This window comes from Equus przewalskii, chromosome 4, assembly GCF_037783145.1.
Source record: "Equus przewalskii isolate Varuska chromosome 4, EquPr2, whole genome shotgun sequence".
Lineage (NCBI taxonomy): Eukaryota > Metazoa > Chordata > Mammalia > Perissodactyla > Equidae > Equus > Equus przewalskii.
In genome coordinates this window covers 15,321,396-15,344,947 of record NC_091834.1, presented here as the reverse complement: position 1 = coordinate 15,344,947, position 23,552 = coordinate 15,321,396, and the positions used below count along the sequence as shown (strand labels likewise).

General features: G+C 45.8%; 1 protein-coding gene across 9 annotated transcripts in view; it reads right to left on the bottom strand.

Moving 5' to 3' along the window:
- The window catches only part of OGDH (oxoglutarate dehydrogenase), a 79,821-nt gene that overhangs the window by 22,072 nt on the left and 34,197 nt on the right, over positions 1–23,552 (bottom strand). For 5 of the 9 annotated variants that reach the window (XM_070617264.1, XM_008526260.2, XM_070617263.1 and 2 more), the window contains exons 5-10: positions 10,630–10,745; positions 6,992–7,146; positions 6,693–6,839; positions 6,114–6,204; positions 5,549–5,728; positions 2,523–2,651 (exon numbers count right to left, since the gene is read on the bottom strand). In XM_070617264.1, the coding sequence (XP_070473365.1) occupies positions 2,523–2,651; positions 5,549–5,728; positions 6,114–6,204; positions 6,693–6,839; positions 6,992–7,146; positions 10,630–10,745 (818 nt within the window). Of the gene's footprint in view, positions 1–2,522; positions 2,652–5,548; positions 5,729–6,113; positions 6,205–6,692; positions 6,840–6,991; positions 7,147–10,629; positions 10,746–20,253; positions 20,299–23,552 lie in introns of all 9 variants that reach the window. The other 4 variants (XM_070617262.1, XM_008526258.2, XM_070617261.1 and 1 more) reach the window with 1 other exon arrangement.

Here is a 23,552-nt window from a genome sequence, read left to right as displayed (position 1 = left end):
TGCATTCTACCACATGTAAATTATAATAAAAAAACTAGTAAAGATTTTTTTTTTGAGCAAGATTAGCCCTGAGCTAACATCTGTTGCCAATCCCCCTCTTTTTACTGAGGAAGCCTGGCCCTGAGCTAACATCTGAGCCCATCTTCCTCCACTTTATATGTGGGACACCTAACCACAGCATGGCTTGCCAAGCGGTGCCATGTCCGCACCCGGGATCCGAACTGGCGAAACCGGGGCCGCCGAAGTAGAACGTGCACACTTTACTGCTGCTCCACCAGGCCAGCCCCTAATGTTTGATTTAATACTTGTCTCTAGACTTAATCTTGTTGATTGTGCCTCAACATTCTGAACTTGAAGAGTTCTGAATCCGATTCTGATTCCGAAGTGCAACAGCTCTTCTCCTAAGCTCTGCGTCAGCTTTCTCTGTTCTCCACCTGTCACTCATAAAGTGCTGAACCTGTCAGGGCTGCAGGGAGAACTGCGTGCTGCTGCCACCGACCCATTAAGCAGAGCTCTCCAGGAGGCGTGCTGAAATTAGCTAAGAAGACACGGCTACACCACTGTCCATATCATATTTTTCAACCGTGTGCACAAAGATGTAATGAAAGACTTGACCAAGGGCCTGGGTGGCATTCCATGACAGGGAAGGGCTCTCATCTAGGCCGAGAATCTATTCAGATCCTCTTCCAGGGAACAGAATCTATCCTTTTTATTCCTTAAAACAAACATTTAAAAGTCTTTGGTACCTTTCCTATTTCCAAGATCCATAAGAGATTACCAAGTAGGTTCTGCCATCTGAGTAAATTATCATTTTAAATCTCCTGGGATGGAATTCACGTAAGTTTGGGGACTACTCACGGAAAAGTATTTTTCTTTTTTAAAAAACTATCCTGTGTCTTGGGCTTCCAGTCCCTGTGAATGATCTTTGCTGTACTTTCTCCAGATTGAAGACCATTCTCCTGTTGACATTTCAGCCCCTACTCACAAGGAGTGAGTCCACTGTTCTTGGTCACCTATTTAAAACACAGTTCAATGATGGGTTTTTTAGACCTTTCTTTCCCTTGGCATTTTAAAAAAATTCTTCCTAATACTGTTCTTTGAAAGAAAGCAGATCAAATATTGGCTCTCAAGCCAACTATTCACTCTGCTCAGTTTTCTCTTCTGTACAATGGGATGACACCGCCCTCTGCAGGGTAACGACAGTAGGGACTAAGTTAATGCACACGAAGAGCCTAATTCAGTGTCTGACACATAGCAGGCACTTAATAAACAGTAGTTGTTATCATATTGTGTGTTATATTCATACTTGGTAACATTCCTCGTCTCTTTTTGTGTCTGACCTTTGACATTTTGTGCTCCTCAGCCTGTACTACATACCGACCACTTACCTTAAAGTTTAAACTTTCCCCTCTTCCTCTCTATTCCTTGCTGGGGCAGCTGCAACTGTTTCTCTGTCCTCCTCTAACTCATTCTGCATGTAGCAACAAATCATGTTTATAAATCAGACCGTATCTTGTCACATCCTTGCTTCCGTTCCTCCAGTGGCCTGCCAGTGCATCTGGAGTAAGAGTCCTTTCCTTGGGGGCCTTGCAGAAGCTGGCCACTGTCTGCTCTCTCTTGCACTAACCAAACTTCAGTTGTGATGGCTTCATCCCCTTCCTTGGACCCAGGGACCCTTTCCCTGCCTTGATCCACTGCTCCCCAACACTTGCCTACTTCACCGTTGATCTCCACTTAAAGGTCAACCCTCAGAGAAACATCTGCTGACTAAGCCCACACCTGGTAGGTCCCCTGCTCCTGCACTGAACTAGAAGTTCCATGAGGGTGGGGAGCTCGCCCTTTCTCTGCCTGGTACCTAGCATGGTGCCTGTAGTGAGAGGCACTCAAATATATGTTATAAGAAAGTTCACATGAGTTGGGGAGACGCATCCTCGGATATGGCTGGTGGAGGAAGCAACAGCTGTAACAGTGATACGTATCGGAGTTGGGCAGAAATAGTCACAATGTTCATCACAGCATTATTTCAAACAGTGAAAAATGACTATCCTAAAAGTCTAACGACATGACAATGTATATTTTATGAAAAAACTTATAATGGATATTTCCATTAAAATTAATATTTTAAGAGTACATAATAACATGAGAAAATAATGTGGTAAAAAAGAAATGGATATAAAACCGTGTATACTGAACCCCAGTTTCCTAAAAAAGAAAAGCTAGTTGTATGTTTGTGGGTCTAGAAGAAAATATTCTAAAATAACATCACTATCTTAAATAGTGTAATTAAAATCTCTTCACTTTAAAAAAAAGTTTTCTGTGCTGTCCCAATTTTTTATAATAGACATATTTTTATAATCAGAAAACAACAAAGGTTCTAAATAACTAAGAGATGTCATTCTGAGTAAGACTGATGTGAGCATAGAACCCTCAGGAGAAAGTCTGATCAGAAACCTGATCAGAAACTCCTCCGCCACAAAGACCCTGGAGCCTGCCCAGGGCTCGGAGCCCAGGGCCTGGGTTACCTGGTTGTTGACAACCACGTGCACGGTGCCATGAGTCGTGTAGGAAGGGAGGTCGCTCAGGTGGAAGGTCTCATACACGATGCCCTGGCCAGCAAACGCGGCGTCCCCATGCAGAAGGATGGACATGACCTGCAGACACACAAAGGAGACTCCAAATTCAACACGGTCCTGACCACCACGTCCACAAGGTGCTCTGGAGATTAAGTCAGAATATGCTTTTCAAAAATTATGTTTTTTGAGACCATTTCAAACTTAGAAAGAAAGTGGCAGGAGAGCACAAAGACCCCTCAGCCTCCCCAGACTTTCACTTGCTAGCAGCTGGGTATGTCTGCTCCACATCTGCACACTGGTCATCCTGCCGTCTGCTGCAGGGCCGATGCCCACCACCTCTGAACGTGCCACACATGACCCTCCCACCAGGAAAGCAAGGCTGGCTCAGTACCCCATCCACCCCGCTTGCTGTATGTCCTGGGCCTCCCTAGCTCCCATCACCACCCTGATCCTCAGCACACTGAGCCCTCCACACCAGGAAAAGAAGGTCCACAATGTACTTTTCAGGGACAAAATCTAGATTTTAACAGAACTCCACATGTCCTGTTTTGGTGGACGCAGGGATGCTCATGAGCTCAGGTGGATGGTGGACACAGTGTTGGGTTTGCACATGGACCTCCTTAGACGAGTGCAGCTTTGCCAGGTCCCAGATGGGCACCCTGCTGGGTGGGAAAGTCACTGGGAGACTTTCGTGTTGATGGCCTTCAAGCGTGTTTCTTCCTGCAGAGCCTCTTGTACGACCTTGGCCTTCTCCATCGGCACACCTCAGGCCTAGTCCCCCCTCTCATAGAGGTAATTCTCTTGATCTTCTGGTGAAGCCGTACTCACGCAGGGTCAAGCTGCATGGCTATTCCTGTGGTTCTCTTGGCATGGTGCTGGCTGTTGCAATTGCCACCCTGCGCTCCTTGCGTCTGACGGAGCCCCAGTGGCCTGATCTGGACCTTGGGAGGAGCAGCTCCATTCGTGGCAGGTCACCCTGTGTACTGGGGAGCTGCTTTCCCACACAGATACTCCAAAACCCACATCAGCCCTAAGCCAAATCGGGTCGGGTTCAGTTTTGCACCAGGTTATGGAACACCTCAGCCACAGTTACAGAAATCATGTAGTTTTTCTTAAATGCTGAAGACTACGTAACACATACTCCTGCTCCTTGAATTCTGGATTTAAGAGAAATCAGATAATTGCCTGGGGCTTTTTGGAAGAGTAGCAAGGAGAGTAGGTGTGAAGCACTGGTGGAGTCTGGACCCGGTGCTGAGCATGGGCAGGGGTCGGGTGGCTCCGAGAGAGCTGTGGGCTGGGGGTCTTGAGCAATGGGTTGTCTGCACTGGGCAAGGGCACATGCTCCAGAACAAGTGCCTGGCCACCACCCAGGGCTAACCAGCCTCCCCAGCCTCACATCTCATGACAGGAACAATTCGTCCAATCATTTGAAGCATTTTAAATGTCCTCCACTGCTTCTCTCTAGTGATTTCATTCCTTTTCGGCACATTTCCAGCATTCCAAGTGAGCACGGCTTGAGTGGCTTTTAGTCTGTAATTTATGAATGTGGATGTCACACAAAGTTTTCTGTGCTCTTGTTCCCCTATGCGGCCGCAAATGTTCTGCCAAGGAAAGTGGAGATGCTAGAGGCACTAGTCAGCGATGCTGGTCTCCTCCCTACGCTTATCCAGCCTCTGTGTCACTGGTGGTCTTAGGGGCTGCACAGGAGGCCCTTTTCCATCTACTTGGAGCTTCTGTGGCACTGTGCAGGCCCCCAAGCCCATAGGAGTAACCTCCACGTCCCAACATCCTCCCACGGCCACATTCTTTCTCTATGGTGGGTGTCCATCAACGCAGGAGCCACTTCCTGTTCCCAATGCCACCCCTGGCCCGGACCCCATCACCCCGATGGCAATTTCTCTTCTTCTCATTCTCCAAGCATACTACTAGTAGACTTACAGTATTTAACGTTACAGAACCCAGTGAACATACTTGGTTTCATCTCTAAAAGGTGTGACCCTCTCCAGGGCATCCCCACCCCAGCCTCTTCCCCACTCTGCCCTCCAACCCACCTCTATCTTTGCCTCATCTCTCATCTCCAGAGAACATTCTTTCCATCCTGCCTACCTCAATCCTGCTGTTTCTTCAATTAAATATAACACCTGCCTGCTCTGTCAATGAGGTTTGACTGTCTTTCACTCCACTTCCAATTCCAGTGCACAGTGACATATCCCTCTTCTGAAGCTCCTGACCAGTTCACTTGTGTCCCACTGTGCATGTTCCATTAGCTTCCTTACCTATGACCTTATTTCTAGAAAGAACAAGAGATGCTTGGGAGCAGGTGGTGACACTGACTGGATACTCCCCAGAACACACATGCAGACATTTATAAACACTCGATTTTCTGATTGCTTGGCTCTGAGGTCATCGTTAAGTAATAACAATGATACAATTTGTCACAGACCGACTTCTATCTTGAGATTAAACAGGACAAACAGTTAGAATCCATTGAGGATTTCCATACACAACCAGGCTGGCCAACCAATATTCAGCATTCACCACCACACCCCTGGATAATGCTGGCACCAGGGCCACCAGGACCACGAGCTGTGTTCCAGCTATAAATGGTGCCACCCTGGTATCAACGTGACCCTCTCTCCTCACATCTGTCAGTTTTACGATTCCTCTTTCAGGCTTACCCGCACCTTTTCCTGAAGACTCTCTCCTCCAGTTTAGTGAAAATGCCTCTTTGTCTATTATGCTAGTTTGCAAGACTGGCTTCTCGACAGCTATGATGTTGATGAAGGTAAACCACTCCTCACCCAGCTCTGGGGGTCATAACGTGGGAGACAGCCTAGCTGTGAGCAGGAGTACTATACTACTGCTACACTTTCAAAGTCTGTTCAGAGTATTTTGTTAAATTCCAGAAACGTGAGGTCTGAGATGTGCCCAGGGTTGTGAGCCCGCCCTGGACTGTCTGGCCCCTGTGGCCTTACCTTCTTCCCCTCTGTGTCCCCACAGTAAAACTGCTCGGCTTTTGTCTTGCCCATCACCACGGGGTCGGCAGCCTCGAGGTGGGAAGGGTTCGCCACCAGAGACAGGGTGATGTTCCTGTCGGTCACACGGTTGATCCGCCGGTGATACATGCCCAGGTGGTATTTCACGTCCCCAGAACCCTGACAGCACAAACACTGAGTCTTTATCCTGGGTGGGACACGACAGCCCTGTTCTTTGTTACTTCTACTCCGAGAATCCCCATTCCCGAAAGGGTGGGAAAGGTTTGTCCCAGGACGTCTCCCGCCCAGAGCACAGAGAGACGGTCCTTTGGCCAGAGGTGCAGGTCCTTGCCCACAACAGGGAAGACTGTGGGGGTTGCCAGGCCCCTGACCTGGTGGCCAACCTTCTTTTCTCTGAGAGGACGGCCACTGGCCACCTCCTTTGGGAATGGTATGGAAGATCTCAGCCTCTGGTAAGTCTTTCCCAAGAAAAAAGTGGAACCAGGGGGGTCTCGTGTGGGTTGGAGCCATGCTGCAAGTTTCTAAAAGAAATCAGGTGCCTCACCTCGTCAGCTGCCTCCAGTTTTGAATCGAACTGACAGAAAATCTGCTCCAGCTCCTTCCTGATGACGTTCGCAAGCACGTTCAGCCGCCCCCTGGGACACATGGGAGGTGAGCAGGGCCCAAACGTGGCGCCCTAGGCAGCAAGTAAGGCTGTTCCACCTGCTCCTTGCCTCGCAGGACACAGCAGTGCCTCGGGTTGCAGTCGAGAAGAGCTGAGACCACAGCTGACGTGGGACACCCAGCCTCTGCTCGTCCTTGCCCTCTGCAGCCTCCCCCAAGCTGTGGCCTCCTCTCCATGTCACCAAGCAGCCTTTCCTCCACGTTAACCTCCCTCTGCTGTGACCCCTACAAGGGCATTCAGGTTTAATTTTTATAAGACTCAGCACAAGACCAAGACACCTGTGTGAAGCCATTTGTGGCCTTCGGGGTGGCAGTGACTGCAGATTGAGGGGGACGCTGTGGTGACAGTCATCCTGGGGCAGGGGTGCAACTATGTGCCAGGCCAGCTCCATTCACTGCTTGCTCAGTGCCCTGCCCCATGCTTTGTGTGCAAGGCTGCCAGGTAGGGCCAGGCAGTTACCTGTGGGGCATCCCCATGATCACGTAGTCCACTCCATTCTCACTTGACTTGTCGATGATGGTCTTCAGAGCAGGGATCAGCACCTCGCAGCCTTCCAGACCAAAGCGCTTCTCGGACGACCACTTCCGCTGCAGGAACTCCTCAAACCTGGATGGGAACCAAGCCACCTTAAAGAACTATGTCTGCAGGGTCAATGCCACTCACATAGGGCTGCAGCCACACCCTACTCCGGTCGACAGGCCAAGCCACACAGATAGGACCAGCATGTTCCACACCCCACCCTGAGCACAGCCCCACACCTGGTGGACCGCACGAGCCTGGCCAGCAGGGTCCGCTTCTCCTCATTGGTGAACTGCATGATCCCGGGCGTCTCAAATTTCTGCCGGATCCACTGGCACTGCTCCAGGTCGTTGATGAACATGAACTCCACCCCAATGTGCTGACAGTAGGCCATCTGTTTCACACACACACAGACACACACAACCAAGGGGATGTTCACCCAGAAGGCTAGGGGGGACAGGTGGCCTCCCTTTCAAGCACACCAGAGCTAGCTGTGACCGGGGCAGAGACGGAGCACAGCACCAGGCCTGGGCCAGCTACCTCCTCTTACTCCCAACACTGCCTCCAGGGACTCAGGGTGCACAGCCCAATGAGCAGGGAGGACAGGGAGAACCGGTGAACCAAGGCATGAGCCCTTCATGGCAGGAGCACAGATGTGCCAGCTGGGGAATAAGATCAGACTCTGCCCAGCACCGTGAGAAAGGCAGGCCCCATGCTGCCAGGGGATAACACGGCTCAATGGCTACTTAAGAGTCACAGGCTTTTGGGGCCGGCCCCCGTGGCCGAGAGGTTAAGTTCACGCTCTCAGCTTTGGCAGCCGAGGGTTTCACCGGTTCGGATCCTGGGTGTGGACACGGCACCTCTCATCAAGCCAGGCTGAGGCGGCGTCCCACACAGCTCAAGCAGAGGCATTCGCAACTAGAGTATATAAGTATGTACTGGGGGGCTTTGGGGAGAAGAATTAAAAAAAAGAAAATTGGCAATAGTTGTTAGCTCAGGTGCCAATCTTTAAAAAAAAAAAAAGTCACAGGCTTTTGATTTTAAACTCTTTTATTTTTGCTGAGGAAGATTAGCCCTGAGCTAACATCTGTGCCAATCTTCCTTTACTTTATATGTGGGTTGCGGCCACAGCATGGCTGATGAATGGTGTAGGTCTGTGCCCAGGATCTGAACCCAGGATGCTGGAGCAGAGCACACTGAACTGAACCACTATGCCATGGGGCTGGCCCCTCAAATTCCACTTTTAATTCCTGACTCCTATTGGGAATGTCAGGTCCTATAGAAGCATGACTGGACATACTACAAAGCAAAGGGTCCTGAACAGAGAAGGCACTTCCCACACCACCACTCTCACCTCACTGCTGGGAAGGAAGCTGTGCATCCTGCAGAAAACCAAGGGCGACCTGGGCAGTGTGCAGGCCAGCTCTGCACAGGCAGGAGCCCAGAGATGGGTGGAGCTTGGTGGGAAAGGAAATGAGAGCAAGAGAGAGAAGAGGAAGGCCAGAGGAGAGCGAAGACTCAGGGTGGACAGCTCTCTGGAAACCCCTCCCTGGGAACATGCCAGGCAGCCTTGTGCAGGGGCCCATGGGCTTCCTGAGCCAAGTGACCAAGGCTCCTCTTCTTCCTCCACCTGCCAGCCATCTTGGGGTCAGAACAAGGGGCCAACAGCAAACCCTGAATCAGCTCTGGAGTTAAAGAAGGAAATGCCCCAGCATGGCAACAGATTTTAGACACCCCGAAAAATGCCTTTAAAGGTCTTCGCAGTAGCCACACTGCAAGCACTCATGAGCGCTGGGTTGTGCTTGGCAGTTCCATCCAGAGCCTCTTTGGTTTTCACACCAGGCATGAAAGCCGGCTGGCACAGCACAAGGTGAGGATGTTCCCGGGATTCCAGTGGTGGGCATGGACCTGATGCCAGGTCCCTGTTGGCTTAATCCCCAGGAGAAATGGGCAGTGAGTTTTAGGGGCTGATTCTTAGCTTCTCCCTTTAGCAGGGCAAATGTTAGGAAGCCGAAAAGTCACACTTGCTTCAAGTTTTCAAAGAGCTGCAAGTTATTCCTTATGTTGTAGGACCAACAAAACGCTTTAAGCTTAGATCCCAGCAGCAATCTAGTGCACGCCCAAATCATATATAAGTGTAAGTAACGCGCCATCCACAGGCAAGTTTACCCAAATATCTGTAAACTGTGAGAATGGAGTGTTCTAAGTTGGGAGAACCAGAATTGGAGGCTCTCTTGGAAAAGCCCTGGACCTGGGGCGCTCTGGGGACAGGAGGTGCTATGGCCGGGACCCCTGGAGCCCAGGTCCAACTGTCTCATACAGTAAGAGCCCTATGCCTGGGCTCCAGTGTTGGCATAGCTGAAAGTGAGAGCCAGGGGCTCTCTGCTCCCTTCAAATTCTAGGACTCAAGATTCAGAGACAGGTAACCACGGGGGGCACTCCAGGAAGGAGAGGTGCTGAAGGGTGAACCTAAGAGGAGGAGGGACATCTGTGGCTTGCTGTGGGGACAGTATCCTCCTGGAAGGCTTTGCAATTAGAGAGGAGGGCTTAACTACGAGGGCTGAGCTCCCACTGGCGAGCATCTGCGTGAAGTGAAGGAGACTTGTTTAATGTCTTAGTACAGACCAGTTTAATCACACCACTTTCCAGATAAACAGATAAATCTGAAATAACTGAGTGAATGGGGTGAGACACACAAGCCTCAGGCTATAAGTCTGACAAATGACTTATCTATACGGGGTGATGTTTCTGGGGTCTAGACGATAGCAGAACTCCTACATCAGCACTGTTCAACAGAAATACGGCGTGAGTCACACATGTAATTTAAAGTTTTCTAGTAGAAAGAGATGAATTAATTCTCATATTGTATTTGATCCAATATATTGACACATTATCTTGTCAATATTTAAAAAGTTATTCAGATACTCAGTACATTTCCAGGGCTCAGCAGTCACATGTGGCTAATGACTACTGTTTGGACAGAGCAGGTCCAGATATTACAGTCAAGGTGGTGAGGCTGGCTGCAAACCAGGGAAAGGTCAATCCCCTCTGCTGACCCTGCCCACCCCTCCCTGATGCCCACTCCCCCAGTGTCTACTCCCTCTTGATGTTGGCACTAGGTCACCAGGTTTCCACACTTTCCTTTCCCCACAAGCCTAGAAGTGATGAAGGAAGGGAGCCCCAAGCTGAGATGCTGACACACAGCTGCTGTGCAGGCGTGTGTGGAGGAGGGCCCTGGCAGGCTAGTGTTGACTAAGTCCAGAGAGGAGGAGGAGAAGAAAGAAAACTCTAGAAGGATATGGGGAATGGAGGGGCAGAGAGGATGAGCAAGCACGCAGACCTATGTCTGGGCACCCTGGCAGCTAGTCCAAGCTGGGGACCTCACATATCTGAAATAAATTTCCACTGGGATTGGAATGCAGAGAAATGTTTTCTCTTTTGTATGGCTGATTGTAAAAACACGGATTTCAGGGGCTGGCCCTGTTGCCGAGTGGTTAAGTTCGCGTGCTCTGCTTCGGTGGCCCAGGGTTTTGCCAGTTCGAATCCCGGGTGCAGACATGGCACCACTCATCAAGCCAGGCCGAGGCAGCGTCCCACATGCCACAACTAGAAGAACCCACAACTAAAAATACACAACTATGTACCGGGGGGCTTTGGGAGAAAAAGGAAAAATAAAATCTTTACAAACAAAAAACAAAAAACAACAAGACCATGGATTTCTATCTACAAAATAGCAAGAAAGTTCTCTTCTCTTTCCCCTAAATTTTTAAAAATACAGAACCAAGAAAAAAACAACCTAATCCGTGGGCCTCCTGCCAACACAGGCTTTTAGCAAGCCCACTAAATTTTCCTGGAAACTGAGCTTGCGTTTCTTTACCTCCAGCCGCCGGATGATCTCGCGCAGAGGAAGCGCCGACTCCTGGCCCCCGATGAACGTGGTGGTGGGCAGGTGGAAGACCTTGTCCAGGTCAGACTCATCCAGGCCATAGAACCCTGCGGGGTGAGGAGACACGGGCACAGCCACACGGGGGCCACAGTTTATGGAAAGGGGAAGGGACTCCCCAGGGGAGAGAAAAGAGAAGAGAAAAATCATAAAAACCTCTGATATATATGAGAATAAATAATATTTTACAGCCAGAAACACAAACTTCAGCAACAAATGGAAGCTGAGAATATTACTGGGCATCACAGGTAAGTGAGAATAAAATTCATATTATGTGTATATTAGTCCAGTGCATCAAATATTCATAATTTAGAGAAAAATGTATTTCAAGGTCCCAAAAACACAAACCAATTTGGGTTTGAAAAGGCACTGGGTAAGTAAATCAGAAAGCAAATGAAAAATAGTTAAGGAGGGAATTCAGGTAGAAAATGAGCAGTTGTGTAGAATAAGTCATATACATATTAGATGGTAGTAACATTTGTATGTGGTGAGTGACAGGAAGCTGGGAGACTGAGAAGTGAGGGACAGTCACCAAGAAGCTGAGTGGTCTGCAGGAAAGCTGGTGGGAGCAGGGCCAAGGCTCACACAGCCAAATTCTGAAGGACAGCGCCCTTCTGGAAGTACTCCAAACCACACATTCTAGACCAATGCCCTGGACAGTTCTTGGCAGTCACAGATCTAATTCTCACTCTCCCCAAGCCAGTACTAACACATATTTACCGACTAATCACTAACTAATCGACTAATCATTATCTGACTACTCACTAACATTTCCTGGAACACTGACTATAGGCAAGGTACCTCCTCATCTGAAAGCATATTTCAAATTGATAAAACATGATGGAAAGGCCCTTTCTCAGGCATTATACACTTGTTTCATATCACAGTACAGTCATGAGCCACATAACGACGCTTCGGTCAAAGACGGACCACATATAGGATGGTGGTCCCATAAGATTAGTACCATATAGCCTAGGAGTGTAGTAGGCTGTACCATCTAGGTTTGTTGAAGTACACTCTATGATGTTCACACAATGACGAGACTGCCTGACGATGCATTTCTCAGAACACGTCCCTGTTGTTAAGTGATGCATGACTGTAAGTATTAAAGGAGAAGAGAGACTTGGAGGAAAACTGTAGGTTAGGCTCCCACATACCCTGAAACAAAATGCCAGCTGGAGACCAGCAAAGGTGGAGTTCAGAATCACTTCACACCAACATCCCAGACACCAGGATGAAAAGTGAAACTGAGGGGCTGGCCCCATGGCCAAGTGGTTAGGTTCATGTGCTCCGCTTCAGTGGCCCAGGGTTTCACTGGTTTGGATCCTGGGCGCAGACATGGCACTGCTCATCAGGCCACGCTGAGGTAGCATCCCACACGCCACAACTACAAGGACCCACAACTAAAATATACAACTATGTACCAGGGAGCTTTGGGGAGAAAAAGGAAAAATAAAATCTTTAAAGAAAAAAGTGAAACTCAATGAGCATGGCACAGTCTCCAACACCTGGCTGTGCAAGATCACATACTCTCCTTGTTTCCTGGTCTAATTAAGTGTAAATAAGACATAAGGGCCCAGTACAGGACTCAAGCAGTCGCTTGCAAAGACAACTGTGTTCAGTGCATCTGAATCTCTGGGAGATTTGTAAAAATGCACATTTCCAGGCTCCCACCCTAGAACTGACTCAACCAGTCATGGAGGGCCCAGAATCTCCCTGGGTGTGCCTATTCTGACAGCCTTTATTTATCTAGTGCTTAAGAATACTTTTTTTTTAAGTCTTAAAAGCAAATTCTATGTTTTTCAAGCCATTTTTTGTTTTATTAAAACAAAGGCAGAGGCCAGCCTTGTGGTATGGTGGTTAAGTTCATGCACTCTGCTTAGGCAGCCCAGGGTTCACAGGTTTGGATCCCAGGCACAGACCCACATACCACTCATCAAGCCACACTGTGGCGGTGTCCCACATAAAATAGAGAAGATTGGCAACAGATGTTAGCTCAGAGCCAATCTTCCTCAAGAAAAAAACTAAAAACCAAATGCAAGTGCAACCTGGCTTTGTTTACTTGGGGGCAGTGATGGCAGTAGTGGCTTGGTTATGCCTACGCATCTGTTTCCTGCTGTTATTCTATCAAGAATGAGAACAGGTCACCCCATGGGCCTGGTGAAGCTCATGATCCTGGCCATTCACAGCCTAGCTTACGGTGTTTATGGAGGAAAACCACAATCATCTGGGGGGCATGTTTCCTAATTGATGAAAACATTCAGCAAGGGGGCTCAAGGAACCAGAGTATCCAGAGGGCACACTCTGTTGGGAACATTTGGATCAGGAAGACGACCAGGGAGGGGCGTCCACCAGAGGAGAACCTGAGCTTGCTGCAACCTTTCAGCACGAAGAGCCCTTGGCCTACCCTATGTGAGGTTCTTTGCTTCCTGAACCGATCACCCTGAACTGATCATTTTTGGGCTTTCCTGCTGAACGCCAAAACTGATGGTTCTAGGGCCGGCCTGGTGGCACAGCGGTTAAGTGTGCACACTCTGCTTCGGCAGTCAGTGGTTCGTGGTTCAGATCCGAGGTGTGGACACAGCACAGCTTGACAAGCCATGATAAGGTAGGCATCCCACATATAAATTAGAGGAAGATGGGCATAGATGTTAGCTCAGGGCCAGTCTTCCTCACCAAAAAGAGGAGTATTGGCAGATGTTAGCTCAGGGCTAATCTTCCTCCAAAAAAAAAAAAAAAAGAAAAAGAAAAAGAAACCCGCTGGTCCTGCTTCGGAGTTCTTCAGTCATCTAAGAAATTAAATCTATAGATGCCTGCTTCTGTGAAGGGAGCGTAGACATATTCCTCCCTATTCCCCTACTATGTGCAACTAAAACCCAGGACATCAGATGCAAAACAAATAAGATGACTCCAAAAGGTGGAGAAGAAGGCAGACCCCAGCCTGGAAGGTCCCTGGGTTTCCTTTGGCCCTCCCATATACCAGGCTTGGAGAGAAGAACCAGCAACCCAGAAACTCCCACAGGTGCAGACAAAACAAGCCCCAACAAAAGCTGCTCTCTCTAAAGATCCAGGAGAGGGGCAGCTTAGCAGGGCAGAAAACTTTTAGACAATAACTGCTCTTTTCCACCCAAACACACAGATCACGCTGCAGCCCCAACCACACCCTCACCGGGATGCAACATGCTCTGACCTCCAATCCCCACCCCAAGGTTTCAGAGAAGACCCAAGAGGGAATCCAAACTCTCATCCAGACTATGAGAGGTCATGTGCCAGCCCACTCCCCACTTCAATGTCAGTGGAGACTTCAGGGGACTATGACATCCATCCTTACCTGGGAATAACTAGGTAGGCCCCTCCCTACCAGAACAGTGTTCAGAGGAGACCTTCTATGACAGAGATTTAAATAAGATTCCAAGTCTCATAATAACCAAAATGTCCTGGTTTCAATAAAAAAAAGTCACTCATAACAAGAACCAGAAAGATCTCAGATTAAATGAAAAAAGATAATCAATAGATACCCACACCAAAATGACACATTAGAATTATCTGCTTAAGATTTTCAAGGAGTCATCATCGAATAATTTCAGTATGCAATTAGAACATAACAGAAACAAATGAAAAAAAAATTAAGTTTCAGCAAAGAAATAGAAAGTCTCGGCAAAAAATTGAAGATACAAAGAAGGGCTATACAGAAAATTTTCAAAGTGCAAAATACACCAAAATTAAAACTCAGTGGATGGGGTCAATGGCAGAATCAGAGGACAGAAGATGAGTGAACTTGAAAACAGAACAATAGAAATTACCCAATGTGAAGAAAAGAGAGAAAAAAGACTGGAAAAAAATGACGAGAACCTTGGAAACGTGATGCTATAACAAAAGATTTCACAGTTCTGTCAATGAATCCCAGGAGAGAAGGCAGACAGCTGAAAAAGGACTTGGAAAATAACAGCAGAAAACTTCCCAGACATGGCGAAAGACCCAACTCACAGATTGAAGAAACTGACTGAATTCACAGAATAAACCCAAAGAAATCCATGCCAAAACACATCATAATTAAACTTCTGGAAATCAAAGACAAAGACAAAATCTTGAAAGCAACCAGAGTAAAATGACCCCTTACCTAGAGGGAAAAACAAGTTGAGCGACAGTGGACTTCTCATCAGAAACCATGAGGCCAGACGGAAGTGGCACCACACTTTATGAGCTGAAAGAAAAGCTCTGTCTTCCCAGAATCTTACATCCAGCGACAATATCCTCTGGGAAGGAAGGGGAAGTCGACACATTCTCAGATGAAGGGAACTAAGAGAGTATGTCACCCTAAATAAATGGCTAAGGAAAGTTCTCTAAACAGAAAGGAAATGATATCGGAAGGAATCTTAGACATTAGGAAGGAAGAAATGACATAGAAAGCAAAAATATGGGTAAATAAAACAGACTTTCCTTCTTCTCTTGAATATTCTGCATTACGTTTGATGAACTGAAGCACCGTAACAACACTGTCTGATGTGGTTCTAAACATATGTAGAGGAAATATTTGAGACAATTATACTGTAAATGGAGAGGGTGAAGGAATGTAAAAGGAGGTATGTTTCTGCACTTCACTTGAACTGGTAAAACGATGACACCAGTAGTTTGTGATAAGTTATGTGTATATAATGTCATACCTAGACAACCACTAAAAAGGCTAAAAACACAAAGAGCTATGATGAAAAAATACTATAAATAAATAAAAATGGAATTTTAATGTAGGCTTAAAAGCTCAGAGAAAATCAGGAAACAGAAAGCAGAAAAATGAAAAAGAGGACAAAGAATAAAACAGTAGACTTAAGTCTTAATATATCAACAATTACATTAAATATAAATGATTTAAATACTCCAATCAGAAGACAGATTGTCAGAGTGGATTAAAAAAACAGGACCCAACTATATGCTCATCTACAAAAAACTCACTTCAAATATAATGAAATAGGTAGCCTGAAAATAAAAGGATGGAATAACATACATCATGTCAACACAATCAGACTAAAGCAGGAGGGCTATTGTTATCATCAGATAAGGTGGACACCAGAGCAAAGGAAACTACCAGAGGCAAAGACCGGCATTAAATCATGATGAAGGTTGATCCACCCAGAAGACACAGCAAGCTGAAATGTGTGTGTACCAAACAAGAGCTGCAAACTATGTGAACCAAAACCTGAAAATGGAAAGGAGAAACAGACAAACCCAAAATTATAGTTGGAGACTTCAACACCTTTCTCTTAATAACCGATTGAAAAAGTAAACGGAAAATCAGCAAGGAGAGAGAAGGAACACATTCTTTCCAAACGTCCATGGAACATATGCCAAGACAGATAATACACTGGATCATAACAAAAACCTCAACAAATTTAGGAGAATTGAAATCATACAGAACACATTCTGTGACCACAATGGAATCAAACAAGAAATCAATGACAGAAAGATAAAAGGAAAATTCTCAGAAACGAAACAACAAACTTTTAAATAATCCATGGGTTAAAGAGGAAACATCAAAGGATATAAAAAAATAGACTGAACTGAATGAAAATGAAAATACAACATATCAAAGTTTGTGGGACAGCTAAAGCAGTTCTGAGGAAGAAATTTAGAGCAGTAAATGCAGTCAGAAAAGAGAAAGTCTCTAATCAGTAATCTAAGCTCCAACTACAAGAACCTAGAAAAAGGAGGGAGGAGAAAACCAAATACAAAGAAACCAGAAGGAAAGACTAAAGAGCAGAAATCAATGAAATTAAAACAGCAAAACAAGAAAGTAAACCAATAAACAAGGCGCTGGTTCTTTGAAAGGTTCAGTAACACTGACAAACCTCTAACAAGACTAACAAAGAAGACACAAATTATCAGTATCAGGAATGAAACAGTATAGACCTTGCAGATGTAAAAAGACAGAGAATACTAGGGACAACTCTAAACACATACGTTGACAACTCAAATGAAATGAACCATCCCTACAACAACACAAACTGCCACTACTCAGCCAGTGTCAAACAGATAACTTGAATACCTTATGACTAGTAGGGAAATTGAATTAATAAATAAAAAGCTTCTGAAAAAGAAATCTTCAAACCCAGATGGTTTCGCTGGAAAATTCTACCCCATGTTTACACGTTAACAACAATTCTCCACAATCTCTTCCAGCAAATAGAATAGGAGGGAAACTTCTCAACACATCTTATGAAGCCAGTATTACCTTGATACCAAGAGCAGACAAATATTCCTCATGAACACAGATGCAAAAGTATATACAGGTTTCCCCTGCTATCTGAAAGTTTGCTCTAGACTACTTGGCTTTTACAAAAGACCTACATTAGTACCTGTTCTCGTTAACTGAAAGAAATCCAAAGAGGATTTCTGCCTTTATTAAAAAAAGGTGAAAAGCAAAAATAGCATTCAATGTTTGTTTTGCAGTGAGCTGTTAGAGAGGTAGCACAGAGCCCGAGCAGTGAGAGTGGTCCTGCCAAGCTCCTTTCCCAGGAACTACACTCAGCATCAAGCTGCCATAGCTTTGAACCATCTGTGAGGATCTGTGCTTTATCTCAATTTATTTTGGTAGGTTATTTTCTGGGTCTGAGAATGCAGATAAATTAATGGTAACTGATTTTTATATAAGTTAGTGGTAATTGCTCCTTCATTTTACACCATTTTGGCTTAAAAACGATTTCATAGGAACACTCTACTTTCCGATAGTAGGGGAAATCTGTATATAGATGCAGCAATGTATAAAAACGAATTATATACCATGACCAAGTGAGGTGTATTCCAGTAATACAAAGTTGGTTCAGTATTTGACAATCGATCAATATAATCCAACATACTACCAGGTTAAATAAGAAATATCATCATCATATCAATAGATGCAGAAAAACTATCTGACAAAATTTAACACCTATTCATAATAAAAACTATCAAAAAAATAGGAATGGGGGAACTTCCTCAATTTGATAAAGAACATCTGCAAAAAAAATCTATAGCTAATATTATACTTAATGGTGAGAGACTGAATGCTTTCTCCTTAAGATTAGGAACAAGGCAGAGATGTCCATTCCTAATGCTCTTATTCAACATAGTGCTGGAAGTTCCAGTGAGGGCAATGAGACAAAAAAGGAAATAAAAGGCACACAGATTGGAAAGGAGGAAATAATTGTTCCTGTTTTCAGATGAAATGATTGTCTACATAAAAATCCTAAGGAATATACAAAAAAAAAAGTCCTAGAATAAGTGAGCTCAGCAAGGTCACAGGATACAACATAAAAACAAAAATCAATCATATTTCTAGGTATTAGTGATGAATATGTGGACAGTAAAATTAAAAAAAGGAAGAAATACTTATGTGTAAATCTAACCAAATGTGTACAGAACCTGTGTGATGAAAACTACAAAAAGTTAATGAAATCAAAGAAGATCTAAAAAAATGGGGAGACATACCAAATTCATGGATTGGAAGGCAATATAGTAAAGACGTCAATTCATTCTAAATTGATCTATAGTTTTAACACAACTCCTACCAAAAATGTCGGTCAGGTTTTTTATAAACATAGACAAACTTATTCTAAAACTTAGAAAGAAAAAGGCCCTGGAACAGCCAAAACAATTCTGAAAAAGGAAAATAAAGTTCAGCAGCTACAGTAATCAAGATTGTGGTACTGGTGGGGGGACAGACCCTACCAGACATAGATTCAAGGAAAAGAACATGGAGCCCAGAAATAGACCCACATGAATAAGTCCAATTGATTTTTGACCAAAAAAAAAAAGAACTTTGACTTAAACTTCATATCTTATACAGAGATTAACTCAAAATGGATCATAGGGCTGGCCCTGTGGCCAAGTGGTTAAGTTTGCACACTCTGCTTTGGCAGCCCAGGGTTTCACCAGTCCGGATCCTGGGCGCGGACATGGCACCACTCATTAGGCCATGTTGAGGCGGCGTCCCATGTGCCACAACTAGAAGGACCCACAACAAAAATATAAAACTATGTACTGGGAGGATTTGGGGAGAAAAAGCAGAAAAAAAAATGGATCATAGATTTAAATGTAAAAATGCAAAACTATAAAACCTTTAGAAAAATACATAGGAGAAAATTTTCAGGACCTACAGCTAAGGAAAGTTTTGACTTGACACTGAAAGCAAGATCCATAAAAGGGAAAACTGATGTTGTAGTTAATCAGAATTTAAAATTTGTTCTGCCCAAGACCCCTATTAACCAAAGAACACAAACAACCCAAAGATCCTTCAATGAGTGAATGGTTAAAACAACTGTGGGACACCCAAGGAAAGAACGCTACTCAGTAATAAAAACAAACTATTGTTACAAACGGCTGGATGAAACTCTAGAAAATCATGCTGATTGAAAAACGCCAATTTCGGGGGGCGGCTCTGTGGCCGAGTGGTTAAGTTCACACGCTCCGCTGCGGCGGCCCAGGGTTCGGATCCTGGGCGTGGACATGGCACCGCTCATCAGGCCACGTTGAGGCAGCGTCCCACATCCCACAATTAGAAGGACGTGCAGCTAAGATATACAACTGTGTACGGGGGGGTTTGGGGAGATAAAGCAGGAAAAAAAAAAAGAAAAACGCCAATTTCAAGACATTCCATATTGTGATTCCATTTGTACAACATTCTTGAAATGACAAAATTAGAAATGGAGAACAGGACAGTGATTGCCAGGGGTAGGGTGGAGGGGAAGTGGGTGTGCTGCAGAAGAGCAGCAGGAAGGACCCTGGGGCAACGCACTGTTTACAAGATGTTACCACTGGGGGGAGCTGGCTGAAAGGTACACAGGACCTCTATTATTTCTTATAACTGTATATGAATCTACAATTACCTCAAAATAAAAAGTTTAATCAAAACTAGAGTCTCACAGATATTATGCGTAAGATGGAGGAAAAACAGAACTTCTGAGAGATGCCTGGCATGGAAGGAGACTGGTTGCTGGGGAGAGTGACAACAGGCAGATGACCCCCAGCACCCCACTCTGGATTCCTCAAAGGTGCTCTGCCCAGAACCAAGGGTCATTAATATTCCTTACTTCATTAAATAAGTTTTTATCAACATTTCAATTGTCTTTCAAACATGGAAAGATCAAAAGGGAAATCTTGGAAAAAATGCCCAGGAAGCAGAATCTGAAAGAATCCAGAGTCCAGCTGAAGGCACAGCGCAGAATGTGGAGGAAAGGATGGGCCAACATGCAGAATGTAGTGTGGCCTGAGGTCCCTGCTGCCTACAGCAGGAGCTGGAGACGGCCTACACTAAAGACGGGAGCCCAGCAAAGCGATGGTGAGACACAGGTGAAGGTGACAATGCTCTTCAGAACACAAAATGGGCAGAGACAGAAATGACACGCTAAGTAGCGCTTCCTGTTGGTTAATAACTAAATGACAGGAAAAAGGTATTTCAAAACAATTAACAAACCACTTAACAGAGTTGTGTCAACTTTCCCCAAACTGCATGCTAGGAAAAGTTGCACATCCTGTTCAAATGAAGTCCTCAGCTCCAGAAAAGTGAAAGGCCCGATATTTCCATACCTCCTACTGTTAGCATTCGAAGTCGTTCCTTGAAAACTGCAAGATCTGAGAGGCAGAGTGGGGTGGCATGGGTGAGCGCAGAGGAAAAAGACAGGTGAGAGTTAGTTTAAAAAAAACCCCGAACACCCAAAACCCTACACCGTTACCGCAGTGATGGGTAGCACAAACACTGTCACACAGACACAGACACTGAAGGAGAACAGGGTGGGTTACGTGGTCTGAGAGTTACTTTGGTAAACATGGAAACTGCTCATAAACAGCTGGAATAGAGTGAATCTAAAGGAGGGAAAGGCCACTGCCCGACACTCAGAGAAGCCAGTGGGTGGCAGCGTCTGAGACCTCCTCACTTCCCCATCCCAAAGAAGTGGCTGACACACAGCTCTCCTGGGAAGACCAATCCACCCAATTGAGACTACTCTGGGATGAAAAAATGGGAAAAGAAAATGAAAAAGCCTAATTTTTAGTGTACCATTCCTCAGAACTGGTGGACCAGACCCTAAATCTGAAGATTCTGACGGATTCTAAAGAATGGAAGGTGGGTCTTGGTCTCCCAACACAAGAAGGCAGAACTACAATGGAGGAGCTCAGCTGCTGAGAACACAACCCAAGAATCACATGCACAGCCGCATAATCCTTCTGCCCACGAGCTTTTCACTGCACCACATCTGGAAGATGTTAATCTGGACACACAAAATGCCTTCTCCTGACTCTGGTCGCCTGGGTGTGTGGGGCTGGGGAAGAGGGTCAGGGAGGTTCACAGTAACTGGGTGCACAAGTGCCAATGGCCGAGTGGTCAGAGCACGGTCACCGTCACTGTGGCCACTCCCTGTGCAGGGAAAGCAGAGGAAGGCCAGCCGATACTTCCTTGGAAGTTGATGGCAAGAACTCTGACTCAGAGAGGACACAGGGACTCCTGCTCTGGGGGTTAAGCTCTCTTCCTAACCTTGGGGACACAGCACATACAAAAGACCTTAGAGCCAGTGGCTCTTAAGACAACAGAATATCCACGTTCTGCACAAAAGTGTGGATGCTTTGCTTAAAGCAAGGATAAAGAATCATCACTTTTCTCCTCAGAAAATCCTCAGAATCAAGACATAGGACCACAATAAGTGGCCATCGGCGCTGCCTGTGGAGCTCCTCCTAGCCTCAATGGGAGCTGCAAACGTACCACCTCTGTTAAAAAAATCTAAAGGCAATACAATAAAATGTTTACATTTGTTCATTTTGACTACTAGGTATGTGATGCTTTTATCTGTATTTTTCTACATTTCTAAAATAAAATGTGAACGAAAGACACAAACCAAAGGAGAGTGAAAAGAGAACAGAAGGTATTCTGGTTATCACTTACAGAAAGCACACACCAGCACCCGAGCGCTTTAAAACATTTAAAAAAATTACTGCTTGATGAGTACAAGATGCTCTGCTGGAGAGACAAAGAGTGGGTGGGATCTGGCCATGGTGCTTCCAAGCGAAGCATAGGTGGCAAGAAGCAGGGACGAGATGCTAGGCCTGGGTGTGCCTCGGTCTCCCAGTTCCTGGGCAGCCAGGAGGGAGGACACCTCCTGCAGGAGACAGACCCACCATGACCTGAGCTCGGCCCACCCTCCTGAGTCACTTAGGGAAAGGAACCTGATCCCAACTCTTCACTCAGTTGTCTGGTGGCACCACACGCCACACACAGCAGCCAATAAATGTTAAATGAACTGCTCTCTATCGCTCTGAAATTATGAAAGTTGATTAAAAATCAACTCTATTTTTAGCTCATTCTTCCCAGCTATCAAGGCAGCAAAACTTGACCGGGCAGACCCAGAGTGCTCTGGCGGTCAGGAGGAGGGGCGGTGAGACTTCATCCCTTACTGTGCTGGGAATGAACAAATTCATTTAAATAGCTAAAATTCTGTCATAATTTTGGACTTTTGAATTGGCTTTTTAACTACTTAACTCAAGTTCATTTCATAAGACTGACAATTTGCAAACACCAAACACCAATGATAAACAGGAGAAGTTTCACGCTTTCCTCCCTTCTATTTTTAGAATTTACGTTTTGAGTTCTCCTTTAATTATGTTTGAAGTAAACTTCAATCATTTTTGTCACTGTGGGCAGTTATACTATAGAATTTATACAGAAACCACAGATGATGACATTTTAAAATTGGAATCTAATTCAAACGCTGCACTTGAAAGACAACAGGAAAACTGAGGACAAGAGTTAATGGGAACTTTCTCCAAGTCACCAAATCAGTCAAGGGCAGCTCAGCTTGGGCCAGAAAGAAGAGACTGCCCAGTGCCCTCTCCCTACCCCAACAGAGTAAGACCTGGATGCCAGCACAGAACACTGGCCCCAAGGCAAAACAGCGCCCAGACTCAGCTACGTCTGCTGTCAAGTTGGTTCTAGTTAAGATGGCAATGACCCCATGGGTCTCTCTATCTGGACCTTTCTGTCAGTAGCCACACCTTGAACCTTCTTTCGGGCCAACCAGGAAAGGCCTTGCTAGGAAACCTGATCCAGTCCTGAGACCAGAGTCCGGCCTTCCCAGGGACATGTGGTGGAACGTGTGCCCAGGCATCTCATGCTGGAGCTCCCAACCCTCCTCCATGGGAGGTGGGGTTGATAGTACAACCTGGCACAAACTAAGATGCGCTTCTGGGGTCCACCTGGAACCTGGCCCCAGACATAACACGTCCTGGGAAATGGTATCCAGTTCCTAGCAATCACCCACACACTTATGGAACATAACCCACATCTAATTGAGAAACTGTCCCAACGTTAAAGTTTTAATTAAGATAATCACTAACGCCCCCATCTCAACAATACTCCTGCTACATTCACAGTATGTTCCATGTGTACACAATGTCTGACAGTAATCCTGATGTCCCAGGAGTATCCAGGAGCTCTGTGTGTCTGCCGAGTCTGCTGTGACAGGTAAGAGTGTACCTGTTAATTATCCCTCCATCTGTTACTCCAGGGGCCAGGAGAACTGCGATGTTAGGATAGAGGCTCTAGGCAACATTTCCTGGCCTTCTCAAAGTTGGTCAGAAAGATCAAGAACTCAGCAGAAACTATTTCACATATTCCACTTTATTTAACCAATTCTGGGTGGACATAGCCCTGTTCACACTGCAGACTAGCATCAGCCACCCTTGGGAACAGCTTCCTGCCCTCACTCATGGCTGGCACCTACCCAGCACTGCCCTTCCACCCCTTGTGCTTCTCTAACAACAGCAGAATGTGCTCTCAAAGGTATGGGTATGAGCATCCCCTGAGCGTCCGTTTCCCCACAAGAGAATGGAGAAGCTGT